Source organism: Rhamphochromis longiceps, linkage group LG17, assembly GCF_057381845.1.
Source record: "Rhamphochromis longiceps isolate RC_006_pf linkage group LG17, R_longiceps_female_GT1.1, whole genome shotgun sequence".
NCBI classification, from domain to species: Eukaryota; Metazoa; Chordata; class Actinopteri; order Cichliformes; family Cichlidae; genus Rhamphochromis; species Rhamphochromis longiceps.
Window position 1 is genome coordinate 22154931 of NC_140573.1, and position 25398 is coordinate 22180328.

The window sequence follows — 25398 nt, forward strand, 5'->3', positions numbered from 1 at the left end:
CTTATTTGAAAAAAAAAAAACTAAATAAAAAGAATGATATCTAACTATATGAGTATATACTTACACCAGTATTTACATTGTCCTTCATTAAAAGCATCAGTATTCATATTTTTTCATTTATACTTATATTTGTAAAATTGATCATTGGTTGTTATAATAGTACTACTACTACTACTACTACTAATAATAATAATAATAATAATAACTGTGTCCCTTTCCCCCTTAATAATAACTGTGTCCCTTTCCCCCTTGATGCGTTTTTTCTTCAGTGCAGCTGTTAGAAGAATACACTTAGCATACTCTTAGAAGAGTTCACGCTCCAGCACTAACAGTCATCTAGACTTCTTCTCTTTGGATGAAGCTTAACTCTCCATTTCACCTCCCAGTAACGCACACGTTGCTGCTGCTTCAGTCTCTCGGGATGATCAGGACACAGCTCATCCACTCACATACACTGTCACCATTGCCAAGATCATCATTCCCAGCTGTAAATCAGAGAAGAACCGGAGATTAATATTTTGTTTACGGAAACTCCGTTTATTCGCTTTGTTGATGAAGCACCTCCAGTAAAACATGCAGCAGAGGAGCAAATGTGCGGTGTAACCGCTGTCCTCTCAGCTCTCATGTTAAGATGTTGGAGTGAATATATTGAACTTCACACAGAATTTCTACATCAAGTTTGTTTCACTCAAATTCACAGTGGAAATGAACCGATGAGAATCTTTAATACTTCATTGCACTTTAATGATGAGATTCTTGCTGTTTAAATGAAACAAAGAGTTTCTGTGCATTAATGAACATCTCATCAGCTAATAAATAAACATGCAGGCTCTCACTGAATATATCTAGATGAAGCCACTGACGGGGAAAAAAATGCAAATGCAACTCTGAACTTCAAAAGAACTTCTGCTCTGTATGAAGACTAGATGCAGATACTAGATTATTAAATGTAACAGTGGTTCTCTGAACAACAGTCCGCAGATTTATGCTCCCACACTCTGATGAATGAGAACCTGTTTCTTTAAATCTTATAAGACTGTCAGCTACAATCCAAGTTTATATCCTTAGACTTGAACACAAAAACAGCAATCATCTTTACAACAACTCAAACACATGCTCACAACAAAAGCTACAGTAGGCTGCAAAACCGGCAGAGGGAGATATTTAATGTCAAGCCATCATCATCATCATTTTTATTTATAAAGAACCTTAAAACAAACATAGCTGATGCTAAGTGCTATAGATTGGAACTAAATAATAACATTTACACAAGATATAAATGAAAGCCAAATAAAGGAAAAAAGTAAAATAATTAATTAGTTAGTTAATAACTAATTTAATTCAAAGCCAACACTTGGATGATAGAGATTTACAAGAAAATTTTGATTATATATGTGTTGACCTTTCATAATAACTGTGTTTAGTACAATACCAATCAACCTTTACTAACCTTGGGGTATCCAGTTTATAGTGTAGACTCCTCACAAGTTTAGAGAGTTGCTTAACGTCTGAATCCTGCAGGTTGTTGTCACTCAGGTTCAGGATTCTTAGATGTGAAGGACTGGACCTCAGAGCAGAAACCAGTGCAGCACAGCTGATCACTGACAAATTGCAGCTCCTCAGACTGGATAAACAATAAAACATCTACATATAATCAGTGATAAATTATATCAAATGTGTTCAGGTTACTTCCCCAATTTTTGTCAGTATGTAAACTGTACTGCACGTGGGAAAAGCTACTGAATAAAGTCTACTCCAACATTAAACAAGGATACAGCACCATAACAACACCCCACCTGTGCTAGTTGGACCAAATATCCTTGTTTATGTTACCAGCCTGCCTACCAGAAGGAGTACACCACATCTATACTCTGCTATATCTAGTACTGCACAGACACCATCACCACGGCATCTGGGTGTATGCCAACCAAAGGTTTGGAAGGCAAGTGCAGTTAGGACCCTGTTGAGGAACAGAAACACTGCCTTCAAGTCTGGTCATGTGGAACTGTACAGTTCAGCCAGAGTAAATCTAAAAAAGGGCATCAGACAGGCCAGGCTGGATTATAATAATAAAATTGAGGACTACCTCCACAGCAACAACTTGAGTCGGCTGTGGCTGACTTATTAACTACAAACCCAGACCCAATGCTGTTGATAGTGACGCTGTGCTTCGGGTTGTTGTCACTCAAGTTCAGAACATGAACCACTTCTTTTGAGAAACTGGCCAAAAGTTATATCATCCAAGGACTTCCACCCATATTCGACAACACCAGTTTGCATGCAGGGATAAGAGATCAACAGACGATGCCATAGCCACAGCTCTAAACAGGACCCTGACCCATCTGGAATACAAGGATATTTATGCCAGGCTTCTTTTCATCAACGTCAGCTTGGCATTCAACAAAATCATCCTTAAGAGACTGATAACAAAACTTTTCAACGTTAGCCTCCCACACTTCATTTGCCTCTGCATTAGTGGCTTTCTCAGAAACTCACCCACATAGAGTCACAGTAGGGTCTCACCTCTCCCCAACACTCAGCCTCAACGTCAACTTAAAACAGGGATGTGTGCTAAGTCCCCTACTGTATACGCTACACCCATGATTGCACTCGCACCCACCGAAACAACTCTATCAGTTGTATGTTGTTAGGGTTGTATGTCCACTTCTCAAACTTGTGCAATCAATAATCAAGCACACACACATATCTACATATGTTAATATGTACATATTAACCTCCTAGGACCTGGCGTCCACATATGTGGACATCACATTTTGGGTTATTTAGACCAAAATACTCAATTTTGCTTTACAAGGGCCTGATATCCACTTACGAGGACATTATACTGCTACTGTTCTATCGAAATTTAAAACGAATATCCTCATATGTGGTGCTCATTTTTCTTAGAAACAAAAGAGAAATCAGAAATCAAAGAGAGAAATCAAAAATGCATGCCATGGAAGATTTCAGGTCTTAGGAGGTTAAATATGTACATATTTAATCATGCTTATACTGTATTTATTTATTAGAAACTCTTATTTTCTATTTCTATATTGTTATGAATAGATTGCTTTCTTTGCTTTCCTTGTTTTTCTTTGCATTGAATAGAACAGCATATAATATCAGTGTGTTTTTTGCATAATGACAATATAAAAAAAGATTCTAACGATTCTGATTTAGCTAAACATTATTTGTCCTTATTAAATGAGCAATCCCTAATTTCTGATTTTCTTTGTATCTGTGTGTATCCATAATGTAATTATGTATTAGAGAATTACAGAAAGTGAACCGACCTCAGAGTCTCCAGTCTACAAAGAGGAATCTCCAAAAAACCACAGAGATGCTTCACTCCTGAATCCTGCAGCTTATTTACACCCAAGTCCAGATATTTCAGATTGGAGGGGTTGGCCCTTAAAGCAGAGACCAGAGTAGCACAGCTGATCTCTGACAAACTGCAGCACCACAGACTGAACAAAGAAAAAAAATGTGGATAAAATCAGATACAATTCAGCCACATATGGACAGTTTTTAAATTTGCACATAAACCATACTTTCCCTCATCAGTAAGAATTTCTTATTCATTAATCATTATCATTTTCCTCAGTTTTGAAGGAGGAAATTAACTATACTATACACATAAATTATAAGATTTTGTGATAGCAGACAGTAAGCAAACTGACATCAGAGTCTCCAATCTACATAGAGGAATCTCCAGAAAACCACACAGCTGCTTCACTCCTGAATCCTGAATCGCGTTTCCACCCAAGTCCAGATGTTTCAGGTGGGAGGGATTGGATTTAAGAGCAGAAACCAGAGAAGCACAGCCAATCTCTGAAAAACTGCAGAGCTCCAATCTAAATAGAGAATAAAACATGCAGATAACATACAGTATATTTTGGTCATTTATACATGGAACTCATGGAAGTCTATCAAATTTAGGTTTATCAGTAGTCACAGAATAGGTTAACTGACCTCAGAATGTCCAGTCTACAGTTTGAACTCTCCAGAAAACCATATAGTTGTTTCACGCCTAAATCCTGCAGGTCATTAAAGGCCAGGTCCAATTTTTTCAAATGGGAGGGGTTAGACTTCAGAGCTGAGACCAGAGCAACAGTGCTTTTCGGTGACAAACCGCTGAGCTCCAATCTAAGTAACGAATAAAACAATAATAAACAAATTAGATGTGGAAAGGTTGGTAATTTGAAGTTCAGGGAATCTTCTGTATACGGATGTGACTGTTTAGCAGGCATATGAAACATTTATTTAATTTAATAACTAACAGTGGCTATTCATTTTAATATCTGTGCCCAACACTAGTCTTTAGTGACCACAGAGCAATTTATATTCCAATAAAACGTTGATTTTTAAATGGATGCTACACAATGGAAATGAATTAATAATGAAATTTATAATAGTAACAGAGAGTAAATGACCTAACCTCAGAGACTCCAGTCTACAGTGTGGACTTTCCAGAAAACAACACAGCTGTTTCAGTCCTGAATCATCCAGGTTGTTGTTGTAGCTCAGGTCCAGAGCTTTCAGATGGTAGGGGTTTGATTTCAGAGCAGAGAATAGAGCAACATGGCTGATTGCTGACAAACTGCAGCTCTCCAAACTGAATCGGGAATAAAACACGTTATTATAATATTTTTACCTTCTCTCAATCAAACGAGTACTTAGTATCTGTCTTTCTTTCACTTTCACTTTTACACTCATGTTTGGTCAGAGCGTGAAAAGGTGTTTGGCCCCTTCCTATTTTATTTTTTTAATTGCATATTTGTCATACTTTAAATATAAAGTGATTTTAAATGATCTCTTTAGTTTTAATATTACACTGACCTATTATTCAAACAATATTATGCACACCAACCTAGTCCTTTGTGAAAAAAATAATAGACATGGGTTTCATAGAGAATTGTGAAGCTTTCTGTGGAAAAACCGGTCTTGTGGGGAAAGCTGGCATTCATCCTACTTTAGATATAAATGACATCATTTCTATCACATCATTTCATCATTTGGTCAAATTAATAACAAAGTGATCATCCTGATTTGGTACCAGGAAAGAGAGTTGCAGTCTCACACACCTCTCTGAAGTTTCCCTCTTTATTTTATCCCCACAGAGACTGTGTCTGCTCTCAGATCATCATCAAACAAACCAAAAATGAGCATATTAAAAAATAATAATATAACACCCTAAACTGCTTCAAAAACTAAAACAATTAAATGTGGACTATTAAACATTAGATCTCTCTAAGTTACTGTGAGTAAATGATTTAATAATTGTTCAACATATTGATTTTTTCTGCCTTACAGAAACCTGGTTATGGTATGATGAAAATTTAGTTTGTATAAATCAGTATACTGAGTTCAACTAACTTTCAGAATCCTCAAATTTAGTCCAGTTCAATTAGATTTTATTTATACAGAGCCAAACCACAAAAACAGTCACCTCAAGGCAATTTATATTCTAAGGTAGACCCTAGAATAAAAAAGCACAGGTTGAGGAGGAGTGGCTGCAATTTTTCAATCCAGATTATTTATCAACCATGTTTATGAAGCCAGTTTTAGTTCTTATCTATTCCCCTCCTGGTGCATACTCATACATACAGAATACCTTTCAAAATATATTTTGGTTGGTCTGTCAATTTACTTTCTGGCCTTTATTTTGCACTCTAAAATTTGAGTTAATGATTAAACATGTATATCTTTAAAACTATTGACTGAGTTGAATATTTAACTGGTCTTAGCATAAAAATTAATTTCAGAAATTTGTGATGGATACATTTAAAAAACATTTGAGTATTAAATTAAAAAAATGTAAAATAAATTCCAGCACCCCAGCAAATAAAATCACAAAACAAAATATCATTGTTTTAAGTTTTGAGTACTGTGTCTGTCAGGTTTCCTCTTTCCTTTTGATAGTCCTTGTCTCTTGTGTATAACGTTAGGTTTGCTTCCCTTTCCTCTTATGTCTAATTTGTTCCACCATGTTTCCCAGCTGTCTCCACTCCCTAATCTTCCCCTTGTATATATACTTTCTCAGTCTCTGAGTATGGAGGTCTGTATGGGAGCTGTTAGTGCAGAACACCACATGAAGAAACTAAAGGCAAGACAACCTGACACATGGCATTGCATCAGGTAATGTAGAGTGTAGGATTTAACCTATTAAACTATGTGCACAATCTGGTGCCGAAATTCGAGTCCTGGATACCCAAAACCAACATACCGTAAAGGAACTGGAAAAAGATGGGTCACTCCATCTGACAGCTCTAGAGTCAGGTTATAAGGGGAAAGCTTTACAGTTCAATTTATTGAAATATCTTCAGAAATAGTAATCAGTGAACTAACCTCAGAGTCTCCAGTCTGCAGTTTGGACTCTCCAGAGCAGCAAAAAGGTTTTTTGATTCTAAACCCTGCAGGTTGTTTCCATTCAGGTTCAGCTCTGTCAGGTGGGAGGGGTTGGACATGAGAGCTGAGGCCACGATTGCATAGTGAGTCTCTGACAGTTTACAGCCAGAAAGTCTGTGATGACACATATTACAGAACAAGTTATTATAAAGAACTAGTGTTTTGTGTGGCATGTTCCAAAGTAAGATGTTATTGAACAAAAGAAAAAGAGCACAATGGTGCAAACTGAATCCAGACAGAGACAAATTAATATCAGCTCTTTCCACACATCTGCAGACAGAATGCTTACACAAACCTAGTGAAGTATACGATGTGCAGCCAGAGGCGGAGTTCAAGTAGTACCAATAAAATCGGAATAACACCTCTGAGCGCAAATTGGATCACATCTTGGAGAAGCTCACTGCGTTCGTGAGTTCTCAGAATCGGCTCTTTGAGCACAAGAATGACGAGACCACGGAACGTAAGTTTGATAACATCATGGAGAAGCTCACGGCTCTCCAACGGGAGATTGAGAGACCAGTGTTGGACTGTTAGAACAGCTTTGAAATTCATATGAGTTGTTCGCACTAAAGAAAAAAAAACACCATCACTTCATGCGGATACCCCTTTGGCGCCAGCTGCGGTCTCAAGGCTGGAGCTGAACAAAAACACCCTGATAACGACTGTGGAAGTAGGGCTGGGCGATATGACCCAAAATTCATATCTCGATATTTTTTAGCTGGATGGCGATATAAGATATATATCTCGATATTTTTTTAAAGCCATAAAGTAAGAACAAAAAGAGAGTTCTTAGTCAAAGCGGTGTCCCAGATGTCACACAGGCACTTTTATTAACATACAGCATAGATGTACATGAAAAAATTACTCAAAACTAAATTATGAGCATTTATTAAATAATAATGCTCCATAAATAAAATAAAACAATGTTGTTTTTATGCATAACAAAGAGCTCACAATTGTGCAGTCAAAATGTAAACTAAAAGACGCTGAGCATAATAACAAAGCCAGATTTCTCAGCTGCTCTGTTCCCAACTTCTCCTGCGTGACTGACAGCCTGGAGTTTGAAATCCGCTTTGTAACCATGTCTCTGAATAGGTGCCATTTACACACACAATATGGTAATATTACGTTGAAGCACAGTACGTATCACTCCCCGAGGTTCCTCTGTAGCCGTAATGCTCCGACAATCCATCAAGTGGTGCAGCTCCGTAGCTTACCAAAGTTGTACTGAAACATTTTTTGACAGATTTCTGCACACCTTGTACCACTTCAAATCGGTTTGCGGTCATCAAGCACAACCAGAATTCATACATAAGGCACGCTGCCAACTTTTGAGAGAATGAAAGGATTTTAGGAGGGGCTGCACGGCGTTAACGTGGTTAGCTCGTTAACACGTTAACGCCGTCCAGCCCCACCGACGGGGCGATGCGCAGTAACTCGTTAAAGGAGATTTGCCGTGTCCATCTTGTCGCTGCCTGTAGGTGAAGCAATGGGGGAGGAGGGGGAGTTGTGTTCAGTGAAGGAGAGAGGCGAGGCGGAGTAACGTTGCATAGAGACAAAAGTGGACGAAAGAGAGGCAAACTTGTGGCTCCACAAGTATAATTATAACGTAACATAGACTATATCGATATAAAGGATTTTGTCACATCTTATATCTCGTCTAAAAATATATCGATATTTTTAAAAAACTCGATATATCGCCCAGCCCTAGCTGGAAGACTGTTTACTTAGCCTGGCAGGGCGAAGGACACTGTCTCAGCTGAACTCTGGACACACACACACACACACACACATATATATATACACATATAGATGTACAGTACACTCACCCCCCTCCCGCTCCAAACGCCTTCGACACTTATTCCCCTCCGATGCTGACAGTGGATCAAGGAGAACAGCGCATAGGCTGCAGGCCCGGATGTACTGTCTACATTGGCTGTCTCTCACCCTTTACCCACCCCTGTTGCTTGTCATGTGTTTCTTTGGTGTATTAAGAGTTTTTTCATGCTATGTGGAGAGGTGTTTTTTTCTGTTCTCAAACTGATCTCCCTATTGCAGCTCAGTCTGGGGGAGTTATTTTTTTCTCCTTATCTTTCCTCATGTTGTGCTTTTTCCATGTTATACCCCTCTGACCTGTCTTCCCCATGTGATGTTTGTGTAATGTATGTATGGTTGGAAGGGTAAGATGACGCTGCCACAGCTGGCAGCCTTAACCCAATTTCCCTCGGGATGAATAAAGTATGATCAATCAATCCATCCATCCATCCATCCATTCGCTTCCGCTTATCCTTTTTCAGGGTCGCGGGGGGCGCTGGAGCCTATCCCAGCTGTCATAGGGCAAGAGGCAGGGTACACCCTGGACAGGTCGCCAGTCTGTCGCAGGGCCAACACACAGGGACAGAAGGGACAGACAACCATTCGCACTCACATTCATTCGCACATTCACACCTAGTGACAATTTGGATTATCCAATTAACCTATCCCCACAAGCTGCATGTCTTTGGACAGTGGGAGGAAGCCGGAGTACCCGGAGGGAACCCATGCAAACACGGGGAGAACATGCAAACTCCACACAGAAAGACCCCGGCCTGGTGTTGGAATTGAACTCAGGACCTTCTTGCTGTGCGGCAACAATGCTAACCACCGTGCCACCGTGCTGCGTCAATCAATCAATCAATCAATATTGATGAGCAGTTAGGCTTGTAGCACTGTAACCTCAATTTCTAGGTACAATCAATATGCCTATTTTAAGTCTCTTTGCACAAGATTTCATCTTTGTTTTTTGTTTTTGATGCTATGCTTAAACATTAACAACAAAAACACAGACATTAAATAAAGTTGTTAACTGTGTCCTCATTAGGATCGAGCAGGGGTAGGGAACTCCAGGCCTCGAGTGCCGGTGTTCTGCAGGTTTTAGATGTGTCCTTGATCCAACACAGCTGATTTAAATGGCTAAATTAGCTCCTCAACATGCCTTGCAGTTCTCCAGAGGCCTGGTAATGAACTAATCATTTGATTCAGGTGTGGTGACCCAAGGTGAGATCTAAAACCTGCAGGACACCGGCTCTCGAGGACTAATGTTCCCTACCCCTGGGATAGAGATTTGTGTTAACATGTGTAACATGAAACAATAATTCTCCTCAGTCTCTCTCAGACCTGAAGATTTTAGTGCAATTTCACATTTAGTCTATTTACTGTGGTCGTAATTAGTTAAAGTTTGTAAGCAAACAGTAATGCGTCGTTACAATGCATTGTTACAGTAATTCTTACTTAAAAAACAAACAACATTTTCAGAGCAGCTCAACAGCATCTGTGAAAATCTAACCAGTGTATTGTTTGCAATAGAAAAAATGGAATTATAAGAAAGAACAATGTGAGGATTATAGTAAGAACTTTTGAACACCTTAGCTACAAATTTACATTGATTTACAATGTTAATCAGATATTTACTCACTGAGCCTTTCTACAGTTCCTCACAGCAGGAATCAGTCTCCTTCGTCCCTCATCCGATGTGTTATACTTCTTCAGGACAAACTCATCCAAAACCTCTGACATCTGCAGCATGTAGGCCAGAGCTGAGCAGTGGATCTCAGAGAGCTCCTTCTCTGATCCGTTTTTGCACTTCAGAAACTCCAAGATCTCCTGATGTACCGTGAGTTCATTCATTTCCATCAGACAATGGAAGATGTTGATGCATCTGTAACGCTAAGTTATTTAAGGACTAGTTTATGTCAATGGATGAATTTACTGACTGACGCGCAGAAGAAATAGTTCTTTATGGAGCCCAGATGGTGTGAATGATGAGACCAAAAACTGCAATGTCTTGTACCAAAAATATATTGAATAAATAGGGGAAAGGGGAAATGGAACAAAATAATTAACACAACACACAACGTAAATGTCCACAATTAAATAATAAATCAGTGCTGTGATTTTTCTGTGCAAGAGTCCTTTTGCTAAGAGTCCTTTTTTTGGTCCTTTTCTTTTTAAAGTTCACTTTTAAGGTATTCCTCCTTAGGGTCCAGCTTCATACAAGGGGGAAATATGTCCGTAATCCAAAGACGGCTAAGAGGGGGAAAAGAAAGAATGGTCCTACCGGCTCGCCACTTCAATATGAAGAAGATCAATTCAAAGGGGGAAAAAAAACCTGACCGCTGAGTTTAAAGTTTAAAGATGAATTGAGGGGAGAAAACGCTTTGTTTTCCAACACCGTTCTAAATGCCATAAGCTCACAGCCACAGCAGGAGTCGAACCCGGAAGTATCCCTCCACAGCCGGTTTTCAGAGTTGCCGCGACGTGGGAGGAGCCAATCAGAAGAGGGACCTCAAATCAGCTGACGTGGGTCATGTGACAGGGAGTAGTTGATATGGGTTACAGGTTCCCCCCTCGATCTCATGTACGTCCCTGTACATGGTGGTTGGGTCCGGATGACAGGTTGTTCAGTGGCAGTAAGCAGATGGTCCTCTTCATCCTCCAGTGCATGAGTAAAGGCAGTGGTTAAGCCATGGACTAGTGCCTGAATACTCTTCAAGATGGGCTGACCAAGCGTAGAGTATTGTAACCGGTCCGGAGGTTTCCTGGTCCGAGTTGATGTTCTCAGAGGTTCTAGTTCAGAGCTGGAGGTGTCAGAGTTAGATGGTAGATCAGCAGCAGAGGACATACTGGACTCAGTCCGCAATTCAACATTGGTAGGTTCAGCAGAGGACAGACTGTCCTCTGATTCCACAGTATCAGGAGCTTCCTCCTTGACGGGGGTTTCTGAGTCAGGGGTTTCGCTCTCTGCTGGCTCAAGAGGAGGCAAAGGGAGCGTAGCAGGTTCACAGACTGGTGTATCAGATGGTAAAGGTTCAGTGGCTGGAACGGCGGATGACGGTTCTGGCAGATTGTGGACAGTGGTGAATTGCAGAGGCTCTGATACAGGATCATACCATTGATGCGGTATCATTTCATCCTCATCGTCTGACTGAGGTTGTGCACAGTCCTCATCAGAAGGGTTGAATGACTGCTTCCTGGTTGGTTTTACAGTTGTTCGGTTGGTTCTAGTGGAATGCGGCAAAAATCCACATGGTAATAGGAGATCTCTGTGTAGAGTACGAATCGGTTTGGATTTGTTCTCCGGTCGGACAGTGTACACTGGAAGATTTTCTGCTCTTTTTACCACCACATAGATGTCTGGTTCCCATTTGTCTGCGATTTTGTGTTTGCCTCGGAGTTTCACATTACGTACCAGCACCCTGTCACCAACGTCCAGTTCAGAGGGGGTGATATGTTGGTCGAAACGGCTCTTGTTTCTTTCCATGAGCTTCTCCGCATTGCCAATGGCAATTTTGTAGCTCTTTTCTAGATTTGACTTCAGGTTCTGGACATATTGCGAATGAGTCAGTTGATTGCCATCCACAGGCAGTCCAAAGACCAGGTCAATCGGGAGGCGAGGTTGTCGACCAAACATGAGCTCATAGGGTGAGTAGCCAGTAACATCACTCCGGGTGCAGTTGTATGCGTGGACCAAGGGCTTAACAAAATCTTTCCAGTGAGTTTTCTCTTCTGTGGTGAGTGTTCCGAGCATATTCAGGAGTGTTCTGTTAAAGCGCTCGACTGGATTTCCTCGTGGATGGTATGGTGTAGTTCTTATTTTGTGAATTCCAGCCATTTTGCAGAGTTCTTTTATTGTGCGTGACTCAAAGTCTGGTCCTTGATCACTATGGAGCTTTTCTGGGATACCATAATGAACCAGAAAATTGTCCCAGAGACATTTGGCGACAGTCTTTGCTTTTTGGTTTGGAGTGGGGACAGCGACAGCGTACTTGGTAAAGTGATCTGTTATTACCAGGATGTCTTTGGTTCTGCTCCTGTCGGGTTCCAGTGATAAAAAGTCCATGCAAACCAGTTCCAGAGGTTGATAACTTCGAATGTTCACCAGGGGTGCCGCTCTTTCAGGTAAGGCTTTTCGTTTGGTGCATCTCTCACATGTCTTCACTTTATTCCACACATCATTGGCCATTTTTGGCCAGTAGAATCTTCGACGTACGAGGTCAAGAGTACGTTCGATGCCCAAATGACCCATCTGGTCATGCAGTTCTGACAGTACTTCAGCCCGAAATTTCTGAGGTAACACTAACTGGTGATAGAGCTGGTCCCCAACTTGCCTCCTCCTCACGAGAATGGCGTTTTGGAGCTCCAGGCGATGTTGGTCTCGGAGTAGAAGGGGCAGTTCTGGGAGTTCATCCCGCAAGACGGGAGGTGGGCTTTCCCCAGTCTCTAGCAGCAATATGACATGCCTCAGGGTCTGGTCTTCCCTCTGTCTCTCAGCGATTTCAGCATTCGTCAGCTGAGGAACAACAGGAGGTGCAAACTGAGTGTCGTTGACGAAGCTGTCAGGCAAACTGTCGGCATGGGCAGTTAGTGACTGGATGAGTGCGGTGGTGGACATCTTTTCAGCCATACTATAAACGAGCTGCCGGTCACAAAGGGCCTTGACTGTGTGTTGATCGATGGAAATTGAGGAAGACTGATCCAGATGATGTTGGGCAAATCGGAGAATTCTCTCCCTCTCCTTTTGAGACATCTGGTCATTGGAGAGTTCTCCATGTGGCCTGCGAGAGAGAGCATCAGCATCTGGATTTTGCCTACCAGATCTGTACATGATTTTGAATGAAAATGTAGAAAGAGCAGAGAGCCAACGGTAACTGGTGGCATCTAATTTAGCAGAGGTAAGTAGATAGGTGAGTGGGTTGCTGTCAGTAATGACAGTGAAGTTGGTGCCGTAGAGATAGTCATGAAACTTCTCCGTAACAGCCCACTTGAGAGCCAGAAATTCCAGTTTGTGAGCTGGATATTTGGACTCACACCTCGACAGACCCCGACTCGCATAAGCAATCACCTGGTTTTGTCCTTGTTGCTCCTGGTACAGAATAGCTCCTAGCCCAGTAGAACTAGCATCTGTATGGAGAAGGTAAGGCTTCTGGGGATCGGCGAAAGCAAGTACTGGTGCTGTCGTGAGTTTTTTGATAATTGTGTCAAAGGCTTGTTGACATGCAGGAGTCCAGCGACTGGCAAGTGGTTCCTTAGGATCCAAATATTGCTCTCGCTTGAAGGTGGCTCTGAGTTTCCGCTGTGATGGAGGATATCCAGCAGTAAGGTCATGCAAAGGTTTAACGATGTTAGAGTAGCCTTGGATGAACCTACGGTAATATCCTGCGAAACCCAGGAAAGAGCGAAGTTCTTTAAGATTCTTTGGAATCGGCCAGGACTTAAGTGTCTCGATTTTATCTGGATCTGTCTGCACACCATCCTTTGACACAACATGCCCCAGGTATTTAACGGATTTCTGGAAAAACATGCACTTTTCAACTGAGAGCTTGAGTCCAAATTCCTTCAAACGGTGAAGGACTTTCAGTAGTCTCCTCTCATGCTCTTCAAGCGTTGGTGCAAAAATAATCAAGTCGTCAATGAAGACCAAGACTTCTTTCAAGTTCATTTCTCCCATGCACTTTTCCATTAGTCGTTGGAAGGTACTGGGTGCGTTTGTGACTCCCTGGGGCATTCTGTTGAACTCATAGAATCCAAGTGGACATACAAATGCTGTTTTGCTCTTGTCTTCCTCCTCCATTTCAATCTGATAATAACCAGATTTAAGGTCAAGGACTGAAAACCATTCTGATCCAGAGAGAGCTGTAAAAGTATCCTCCAACTTTGGCAATGCATATGCATCTTTGATGGTCTGCAGATTTAGTTTCCGGTAATCAATGCAGAGCCGCACACTCCCATTCTTCTTTCGCACCACGACAATGGGTGATGCAAAAGGTGACTCTGACTCTCTGATGACCCCAGAGTCAACCAGCTCCTTCAGGTGTTGGCGCACCGCATCCAGATCTTGAGGATGGATTGGTCTTGGGCGCTGTTTGAAGGGAGTAGGGTCAGAGAGCTTGATCTGATGTTTCACTTTGTTGGTTTTCCCAAAGTCAAGGTCGTGTTTTGCAAAGACATCATGGAGGGCGTTTAACTTCTCAGTAATACGACTCTTCCATTCCGGTGTTAAGGGGGAGTTACCAAAGTTGAAGTTTAACCCAGAGGTCACAGGGTTAGGAGGCATACTGTCATGACTCCTTTCCTGACACTGAATAGACTGAATGGCACTGATCTCCGCAATGATGGCTTTGGCTGGGAGGGTTACATCATGATCAGACTGGTTGCAGATTACCACAGGTAAGTGGTATGGCTGGTGAGAAGGGAAATCCATGACACAAGACGGGACCATTAAGCCACCTGGCAGAGGTGACGAAGTTGGATGTTCCACCAACACAGCCTTCTCGGCCTGGAGGCAGCGTCCGCAAATTAACCCCTCCAAGGCAACAGTTTTTCCAGCTGGGATGGTCTGTGGTCCGTCAGTGTGCAGCTTGATGATTCCGTGATGGTTACTGTTGGCCAGTCTGTATCGTTGCTCAAGGATTTTCAGCACCGCTCTGTATCCATGTGGCGCTGGATTGGAGGGTTGTTGGTCTGAGAATGCTTTCTCATATGCCAAGTCCAGAGTATTCGTACCAATCAGTATTGACGGCTGTTGAGCTGATTGGACATCAGGAACTACCAGGGCAAGTGTGTCAACAGCTGTGGTGGAACCCAAGAAGTCGGGAGGGAAAGTGACGTTCAGCTCCACATAACCAAGGTATGGAACAGCTTGGCCATTTGCTCCTTCTATCTCCAGGAGATTTTTCAGAGGTTGTATTTCATGGTCAGAAAGATAATCATGGTGGAAGGAGTGAGAGATGGTGGTTACCTGAGACCCAGTGTCTAACAGGCAGTTGAATACAGTTCCTCCAATCGTGACCTGTGCTGTGCTTCTGGTTCCAATGAGTCCTTTAGGCAATGTGATGGAATGTCCATCCTGCTTGTAACTGGGACATGGGTCGACTGCAGCCTCCGTCTGTCCCTCCACAGAGACTGCCTCTAGTTTGACGATTTGTGATTGCTGTCCCAAGCCTGCTGTCTTTTTTCAAGTTGTTTCTTCTTTTTCAGAACCAGTGTCGGGTTCGGAGGGCTGGCGCATCCTGCTGACATGTGCCCATCCTCTCCACATTTAAAGCAGTAGCCTGCTCTAGGCCGGGAACTGGTTGCACTGCTGCAGGGTCTTGGTTGTGCTGATCTGAGTTGAGGTGGTGCTGGCTTGGAGAATTGAGATTTCTGTGAGAGAAGAGCAGCCATTTGACTCTGCAGTTTCTGCATCTGTTGCTTCAGCTCATTAATAGCCTTGGTGTCTGAATGGCTACAAGCACATGTGCTCTGTGAATGAACAGCGGCACGAGGCTTGGATGCAGTTAGGTGCTTCTTCATGAGATTCTCCTTGGCCAGCTGTCTACCCTCCTCAGTTCGAAGCAGTAGGAGGAGCTCTGCAAAATATGGGGGATCGCTCCTCAAGTTCTCCAACTGTAGTTTGTTTAGGATATCGCTATCCCAGCATCCTCGACAAAACTGCTTGAGTAAATGTTTGTTGAAGTCTGAAGACAAGATACCACCTCTTTTCATCACAGTGTTCAATGTGAGTTGTAAACGTTGCAAAAAAGCAGAGGGTTTCTCACCCGGGTCCTGTAACGTATTCAGGAATTGAGCAAACAACTCTTCACCATCTTGTACTAAAGCAAAAGCAGAATCCAACACTTTTAAATAGATGGATGGAATTGTGTTTGAGCCCAGCCCTTTCACAACATCTGCTGCTGGAGGTAGCAAACTTTCAAGGATGCGACGAGTGATCTGTAGAGGTGCCAAATTTGGATCTGCTAACAGCAGTTCAATGTGAGATCTCCAGGTCTCATAATCTGTTTCGTTGGCTGGTTTGGGGATCTTCCCAGAGAAAGGACGAAGTCTGAATGCAGGTACGGTGTCTGTTTTTACAACATGCTCCACCACTACTTTTTGTATTTCTGGGGGGTTCATTTCAGTCTGTGACAGTGAAAATCTTTGTGGATGTGGCAGTGACCCTTGTTGGTCAGGTGAGGGATTGCTGGTAGCTGTCTCAGGGATTGTGGAGTGTCCAGACAACGACCCCTGCTGGCCAGGCAGAGATGATGCAGGCTCCACAATTTGGACTGAGGCTCCCTCTAAGTCACTGTCTTGTTCGATTCCTTCCAGATGCTCACTAATTTGTCCCATCATTTCCCGCAGAATATCTGGAAAATCCCTGCCGCTGCGGCGTGCAAGTTGCTTGAGCTCGCCGAGGTAATCTGCAGGGGTCCTGACTCCTCCTGTGGCTGTGCATTCTGCGGCAAGCGATCTTACACAAAAAGTCAAAGCCGAGTGATTCTTTGACTGATGAGTATATGGGAAAACCGTATTAAGAGCAGTTAACGCAGAACTATCACAATATTCAACGATCAGGTTTTTGTAAAAAACACTATTTGCGTCATCCACGAAAATAACCGTTTTTATACGACCGTATTGTTTCAAATAATCAAGAATTTCCTCATCTTTCTCAGTGTTCGTGGCACCAGAAACAATGACAGAATGTGCAACATTGACCCCACTTTCCTGAATAAACTTCATTTTTTCTTGTCGCGGACCTTATCAAAACCACAGAAAATACTGAATATCAAATTACATCAAATAACACAAAAAAACCCCACTCATTCACCCATCAGGCTCCTGGCTGGTTCGCCACGTGTAACGCTAAGTTATTTAAGGACTAGTTTATGTCAATGGATGAATTTACTGACTGACGCGCAGAAGAAATAGTTCTTTATGGAGCCCAGATGGTGTGAATGATGAGACCAAAAACTGCAATGTCTTGTACCAAAAATATATTGAATAAATAGGGGAAAGGGGAAATGGAACAAAATAATTAACACAACACACAACGTAAATGTCCACAATTAAATAATAAATCAGTGCTGTGATTTTTCTGTGCAAGAGTCCTTTTGCTAAGAGTCCTTTTTTTGGTCCTTTTCTTTTTAAAGTTCACTTTTAAGGTATTCCTCCTTAGGGTCCAGCTTCATACAAGGGGGAAATATGTCCGTAATCCAAAGACGGCTAAGAGGGGGAAAAGAAAGAATGGTCCTACCGGCTCGCCACTTCAATATGAAGAAGATCAATTCAAAGGGGGAAAAAAAACCTGACCGCTGAGTTTAAAGTTTAAAGATGAATTGAGGGGAGAAAACGCTTTGTTTTCCAACACCGTTCTAAATGCCATAAGCTCACAGCCACAGCAGGAGTCGAACCCGGAAGTATCCCTCCACAGCCGGTTTTCAGAGTTGCCGCGACGTGGGAGGAGCCAATCAGAAGAGGGACCTCAAATCAGCTGACGTGGGTCATGTGACAGGGAGTAGTTGATATGGGTTACACATCTGTCAGGAGAGGTATTCTCATTGGTTATCTTGCAAAGGTTGCTGATGATTCGCTGTATAATTTCTGGAGTGCTCTCTGTCTCGCCTAGCAGACCTCGTAAGAGTCTCTGGTTGGACTCCAGAGAGAGACCATAAAGGAATCGGACCAACAGGTCCAGGTGTCCATTTTTAATTTGGAGGGATTTCTGCATGACTCTGCTCAGAAAGACATCTAAAGACGAGATGTCACCACAATAAACATGTTCACCATTCCCTAGAAAATGCTTCAGCACTTCTGTTTTTCTGTTAGTATGACAGTGAAACATGTAGACTGCAGCCAAAAACTCCTGAATACTCAGATGAACAAAGCAATAGACTGATTTCTGGAATATCACACAGTCTCGTTTGAAGATCTCTGTACAAACTCCTGAGTACACTGAGGCCTCTGTGACATCCAGACCACACTGCTCCAGGTCTTCTTGGTAGAACATTATGTTTCCTTTCTCAAGATTTTCAAAGGCCAGCCTCCCCAGCTTCAGAAGAACTTCACTGTCAGCCTCTGTCAGCTCTTGTGGACTCGTCTCATATCCCTCATGGTACTTGTGCTGTCTCTTTGTCTGAACGAGCAAGAAGTGTGAGTACATGTCAGTCAGTGTCTTGGGCAGCTCTCCTCTCTGCTCTGTAGTCAACATGTGCTCTAGGACTGTAGCAGTGATCCAGCAGAAGACTGGGATTCTACACATGACGTGAAGGCTCCTGGATGTCTTCATGTGGGAAATGAATTTGCTGGACACCTCTTCATCACTGAATCTCCTCCTGAAGTACTCCTCCTTCTGGGCGTCAGTGAAGCCTCGTACTTCTGTCACCCTGTCAACACATATCGGAGGGATCTGATTGGCTGCTGCAGGTCGGGAAGTTATCCAGATGAGAGCTGAGGGAAGCAGATTCCCTTTGATGAGGTTTGTCAGCAGTTCACTGACTGATGACTTCTGTGTGACATCAGACACAAGCTTCCCTTTAGTGAAATCCAATGAAAGTCTGCTTTCATCCAGGCCATCAAAGATGAACAAAGGTTTGCAGACAGTGAGCTGCTCTGCTGTGACCTTCTGTAATGTTGGATGGAAAACATGGAGCAGGTCCAGAAGACTGTACCGGTCATCTCTGATCAGGTTTAGCTCCCTGAATGAAAGCAGAATCACCACACTGACACGTTGGTTCTCCAAACCTTCTGCCCAGTCCAGAGTGAACTTCTGCACTGAGAAAGTTTTTCCAATGCCGGCAATGCCATTCGTCAGAACCACTCTGATGCATCTCTGTTGGTCAGGCAAGGCTTTAAAAATGTCATGACAGCTGACTGGAGTGTCATGGAGGGCCTTGTTCATGGAAACTGTCTCCAGCTGCCACACCTCATGTTGGGTATGAACCTCTTCACTCTGTCCTTCTGTGATGTAGAGCTCAGTGAAGATCCTGTTAAATAGGGTTCCACTTCCTGTTTCTTCAGTCAAACATTTACATCTCCTCTCCAGATTAGCCTTATGTTTGTCTAACAACTTCTGCAGCAGACGACTATCTGCTAAAAGAATGAAAATCAATGAACATAAAGCAAAATATATATTATAACTGGATGTTATAGAAAAATGGACGGGGAGAGACAGGGAAAAGGAAGTTTCTTCTCAACCAGACCAAGGGGGAGGGCTACGCCTCAGATTTTTGGACCAAACCAGTCCCTCTAGGCTGGTTGGTGTAGTTGAATGCTGAATGACTTTGCAGGCCTAACGGATAAAGTCTATTGGTTTTCCTTACCATTTATGGATTTGGACCATTTCAGCTGTGCATTTGTGAGTGAGCTTTATGCAATGCACTAGAAGAAGACAAGCCACTATAGTTGCTGATGCACTTGAATTGTTGTTCTTTTTTTTAGAATTCAATTTGTTAAGAATAAAGGCCCTTTGGGTATATTTTGTGCTTTGTCCTTTGCTCATTTGGCAAGACACCAGATTTTATTTTAGCTTTTAATACCTGAACAACACAAGAAGTCTGTCACAGGCTGGGTCTCCGACCCAGCACTTTGAGTTTTCTTTGTATTGTTCTTATTTTTTGAGATGTTGTTAGTTTTGTGTTATTTCCTATTTGCCTTTAGTTTAGGCAGTTATTGTTCCTGGGTTTTCTGTTTGAGTTCTTGCATTATTCATCACGTATTTGGTATGTTAAGTTTGTATTGTCATGTCTAGTTTTAGTGTTTCCTGTTTTATTCTGACAGTGTCATGTGTTCTTTGGTCATTGTATTTAGTTTCACTCCTCCTGGTCCTGTCATTAGATTCATGTCAGTCAGCTGTTTCCTCATGTGTCGCCACTTCCCCTGATCACCTCATGTCTGTATTTAAGCCTTTTGTTTTCTTCATGCCATTGTCAGTTCGTCTGTTTATTCTCACCAGAGTCATAGTCATAGCCTGTTTATTTTTCCACCTCGATCATAGTTATAGTTTTTGGTCTTAGTACCTTTAGTGTTTTGTTTCTTAGTGTTTTGTCAGTTCAGTGTTTTGTTTCTTAGTGTTTTGCCTGTTTGCTTTGGTCTCTTGGTTCATTTCCTGCCGTCATCGCAATAAAGGTTCACTTTTCTGTTAATCATTACTATTCCTCGTCATCATCTGCTTTTGGGTCCTGTTTCCGCACACATCGGCGCACCCCGCCGTGACAGAACGAACTGACCAGTCATGGACCCAGCAGACTCTGCTCTCACCGAGTGTCTGGAGGAGATGGCTCAGATCCAAGCGATCCTCAACCGCGTCCTCACAGCGCCCGATTTGAAGAGCAAGCTGGTAATGATTAACGCTGCTGAAGCTATTATGGAGAGGGATCCCCGCCTTCTCCAGCTCCCGGACTCACCTGCCATAGTTGATGCCTTTACGAGGATAAAGGAGATGCTGCAGGCCCAGGGACTGTCGAGTCAGGAAATGGCTTCCAGCACCCACCAGTCACAACAACCCCACAATCAGTCGTCTCCATTGCTGCCTCCGGAACCTGAGTGTGTTCGTGTCGGTTCGCTGAGATTCGCCGCAGCGTCACCACCTCTCAGCTCACCAGTTTCCACGCCCTCATCACAGTCTCGCCATACTCCTGTCACAGTTCAGCGCGAGGAAGCGCCGCACACCATAGACTTGGACGACGACGAGCGCCAGTCTATATTCTGCGCTCTCTTGGAGGAGGAGCTCCGGTGGAAGCCGTGGCTCATTCCGGAGCACGAGCACTCTTTCCGGGGAACTCGACTGGCTCTCGGGGGACCTCGGAGTTACCAGGGACTTCTGCCCATCGCTCCGCCGTCTCCCACTCCTAAGAAAAAGCGGCGTGCGCGCCACCGACGCCCCGTATCACAAACGCAACCTGGCTATACAGAGACTGTTTGCCCTGGAAAAGCTAGCCATCAGGCTCAGCTAAGCTGCTGTGGGACTGCTATCCAGGCCGGGTTGGAGCCGGAGACGGAGGTACAGCTGGTGCAGCCAATTTCAGTGTCAGCCGGAGGGCCCGGGGAGCCCGTCCGGCCTCATGTTTCGTCTGCTGGAGGTTCAGGAGAACCCAGCCAGCTTCATGCTTCATTTGCTGGAGGTTCAGGAGAACCCAGCCAGCCTCATGTTTCGTCTGCTGGAGGTTCAGGAGAACCCAGCCAGCCTCATGTTTCGTCTGCTGGAGGTTCAGGAGAACCCAGCCAGCTTCATCTGCTGAAGGTTCAGGAGAACCCAGCCAGCCTCATGTTTCGTTTGCTGGAGGTTCAGGAGAACCCAGCCAGCCTCATGCTTCGTCTGCTGGAGGTTCAGAAGAATCCAGCCAGCTTCATGCTTCATTTGCTGGAGGTTCAGGAGAACCCAGCCAGCTTAATGTCTCGTCTGCTGGAGGTTCGGGAGAACCCAGCCAGCTTCATGTCTCGTCTGCTGGAGGTTCGGGAGAACCCAGCCAGCTTAATGTCTCGTCTGCTGGAGGTTCGGGAGAACCCAGCCAGCTTAATGTCTCGTCTGCTGAAGGTTCGGGAGAACCCAGCCAGCTTAATGTCTCGTCTGCTGAAGGTTCAGGAGAACCACATCAGCCTCGCCATGTCCAGCCTCACGCCACGTCTGCTGGCGGGCCCGAGGAGCCCGTCCAGCCTCACGCCACGTCTGCTGGCGGGCCCGAGGAGCCCGTCCAGCCTCACGCCACGTCTGCTGGCGGGCCCGAGGAGCCCGTTCAGCCTCATGCTTCGTCAGCTGGAGGGCCTGAGGAGCCCGTCTGGCCACCTTCTGCTTCACCACCTGTGGCTGCCTCACTGTCACCTGGTTCTGCCTCTGCTACGCCAGGACCAGCTCCAGCCTGTGCTTCGTCAGCCGCAGCTCCAGCCTGTGCTTCGTCAGCCGCAGCTCCAGCCTGTGCTTCGTCAGCCGCAGCCTCAGAGTCTTCGTCCTCGCCTGGTCCGGCTTCTGCATCAGCTGCTCCTGCTCCACCTGGTCCGGCTCCGGCATCAGCTGCTCCTGCTCCATCTGGTCCGGCTCCGGCTTCAGCCTCAGAGTCTTCGTCCTCGCCTGGTCCGGCCTCGGCTTCAGCCTCAGAGTCTTCGTCCTCGCCTGGTCCGGCCTCGTCTTCAGCCTCAGAGTCTTCAGCCTCGCCTGGTCCGTCCTCGTCAGAGTCTTCGGCCTCGCCTGGTCCGTCCTCGTCAGAGTCTTCGGCCTCGCCTGGTCCGTCCTCGTCAGAGTCTTCGGCCTCGCCTGGTCCGTCCTCGTCAGAGTCTTCGGCCTCGCCTGGTCCGTCCTCTGCCTGTGCTTCTGCTACGCCTGGTCCGGCCTCTGCCTGTGCTTCTGCTACGCCTGGTCCGGCCTCTGCCTGTGCTTCTGCTACGCCTGGTCCGGCCTCTGCCTGTGCTTCTGCTACGCCTGGTCCGGCCTCTGCCTGTGCTTCAGCGTCGCCTGGTCCGGCCTCTGCCTGTGCTTCAGCGTCGCCTGGTCCGGCCTCTGCCTGTGCTTCAGCGTCGCCTGGTCCGGCCTCTGCCTGTGCTTCAGCGTCGCCTGGTCCGGCCTCAGCCTCTGCTTTAGCGTCACCTGGTCCTGTGCCCTCCAAGCCTCGGCCGGTACGCCTGACACTTGGGCGCCGCCGCCGCCTTCCGCACGGCCGGCCGCCTGAACTGTTTCTACGCCGTTGCCGTCCGCACGGTCGGCCGCCTGAACTGTTTCTACGCCGTTGCCGTCCGCACGGTCGGCCCCCTGAACGGTTTCCATGTCGCCACCATTGCCGTCCGCACGGTCGGCCCCCTGAACGGTTTCCATGTCGCCACCATTGCCGTCCGCACGGACGGCCCCCGGAACTGTTCGACCATGGACTTCTGTGCCGTCGGCCTCCGGGCCGGCCCCCTGATCACATGAACTATGACTTTCTGGACCGTCACCCTCCGGGTCGGCCCCCTGAGGAGTCATGAACTGTTCCCTGCGCTCCTGTGATTTTGATGGACGTTTTTTGTTTTTTTGGCCTTGTTTCTGGCCCTCCGTCCTGGACCCCCACCGCCCGCCCTTGGTGGGTTGTTTTTGGTTTTGTTTTTTGAGGTTTTAGGGCGTCTGGAATCCGCCCTTAAGGGGGGGGGCTCTGTCACAGGCTGGGTCTCCGACCCAGCACTTTGAGTTTTCTTTGTATTGTTCTTATTTTTTGAGATGTTGTTAGTTTTGTGTTATTTCCTATTTGCCTTTAGTTTAGGCAGTTATTGTTCCTGGGTTTTCTGTTTGAGTTCTTGCATTATTCATCACGTATTTGGTATGTTAAGTTTGTATTGTCATGTCTAGTTTTAGTGTTTCCTGTTTTATTCTGACAGTGTCATGTGTTCTTTGGTCATTGTATTTAGTTTCACTCCTCCTGGTCCTGTCATTAGATTCATGTCAGTCAGCTGTTTCCTCATGTGTCGCCACTTCCCCTGATCACCTCATGTCTGTATTTAAGCCTTTTGTTTTCTTCATGCCATTGTCAGTTCGTCTGTTTATTCTCACCAGAGTCATAGTCATAGCCTGTTTATTTTTCCACCTCGATCATAGTTATAGTTTTTGGTCTTAGTACCTTTAGTGTTTTGTTTCTTAGTGTTTTGTCAGTTCAGTGTTTTGTTTCTTAGTGTTTTGCCTGTTTGCTTTGGTCTCTTGGTTCATTTCCTGCCGTCATCGCAATAAAGGTTCACTTTTCTGTTAATCATTACTATTCCTCGTCATCATCTGCTTTTGGGTCCTGTTTCCGCACACATCGGCGCACCCCGCCGTGACAAAGTCCAGCTTTCAGAAATGAAATAATCAGACAGAGCTTACTTTCATAGTTTCTCTGAATGCTTGAAGAGCCTTCTAATGAAGCAGACTGGTGCAAGGTGATGGACTGTCTGCATCCACAGCTGGTAGAGACCAGATCCTTTTTAAAATCCTGATAGGAAGTACAGCAGGACATCTGCTCCTCCACACTGTGAAAACCACGGAACAATTATTCTGATCAAAACAAAGCACAGTAAAGCCAGAAGTGCTAAAATTTGATACTAGCACTGACAAATATATATCACGGTCATGATCAGTCTGTAGTTCGCTGTTGGAGCCAATCACAAAGCATGGAAAGGCTGCAGAGACTAATTTAATTGAGAGGGGAAAAATGCAAGCTTTCAAGAACAAGCCTGGAGCCTTATTTAAGACCCAGAATGGATATGAGTATAGTTGGATGTGCTACATGGAAATGTGGTTAAACTCACACTTCCTGGAACATAAAATTTCTAGCACATAGAGTAGGACACACCTACACACACCAGAGATGAAGGAAACCATCAGACTGAAGAAGAAGTCCTGTTGGGCTTCGGGAGCATGGAGTGTCTGACCCATTGCTAAGGGCCATTCGAAACTGAATTTTCCCCTTGTCGAGTTTTCTCCCAGTACTCTGGCTTCCTCTAACAGTCCAAAGACATGCAGTTAGTGGAGTTAGGTTAATTGGTGATTGTAAATTGCTCATAGTAGTCTGTCTCTTTGTGTTAGCTTTGCGATTAGACTGGAAACCTTCCCAGGGTGTACCCCACCTCTCACCCACGACAGCTGGGATAGGCTCCAGCTTTCCCATGGCCCTGAATGGGACAAGTGGAAGTGAATGGAAGGGTTTAATGGCCCATCTTAAGTTTGTCATTGAGCATCTCAATGATTCCAAGAAGGCTCAAGTAAAAGTCCTGTTTCAGGTGAAACCAAAATCAAGGTCTTTGGTGTCAACATGACCAACCATGTTTGGTATAAGAGAAATGTTGAGTAGGACCCAAAGAACGGCATCCCCACAGAGGCAGAAACAATATGCATTGGGGCTGTGTTTCTGCTATGTGTACAAGACAGCTTCAAAAGCATTGTTGGATAAGTTACTTTAAAATAGTAACTTAGTTACATTACTAGTTACTTCTCTCGAAAGTAACTCAGTTACTTCAAGTTACTCGTTACTTTCAAAGTAACTAGTTACTAGGGAAAGTAACTTTGGTTTTACTCAGAATTCTCTTGTTAATGTGTTGCTTCCATAACTTTGCCAGTCTTCTAGCTTGCTTACTTGCCACAAGTGCACTGTGCCACCTACCAATAGAAAGGAAAAGATAATGTGCACATTTCCACAAGAGAAATCCCACACCTGGACCGTCATTGACTGCTGCCATGATTCTAGCCTACGTCACAGCGTCATG

The 25398-nt window shown here is 44.5% G+C and overlaps 1 protein-coding gene across 1 annotated transcript; it reads right to left on the reverse strand.

Moving 5' to 3' along the window:
* Positions 1–371: 371 nt before the first annotated feature.
* On the reverse strand, positions 372–24143 carry LOC146649682 (NACHT, LRR and PYD domains-containing protein 14-like). The gene is made up of 10 exons (XM_085386303.1): positions 24020–24143; positions 17738–19293; positions 9863–10113; positions 6349–6522; positions 4439–4615; positions 3973–4146; positions 3681–3854; positions 3294–3467; positions 1451–1624; positions 372–485 (listed from the first exon to the last, which is right to left on the reverse strand). Exons 2-10 carry the CDS (start codon positions 19100–19102, stop codon positions 476–478), a joined length of 2673 nt encoding a protein of 890 aa, XP_085242429.1. The 5' UTR covers positions 19103–19293; positions 24020–24143; the 3' UTR covers positions 372–475.
* Positions 24144–25398: the final 1255 nt, after the last annotated feature.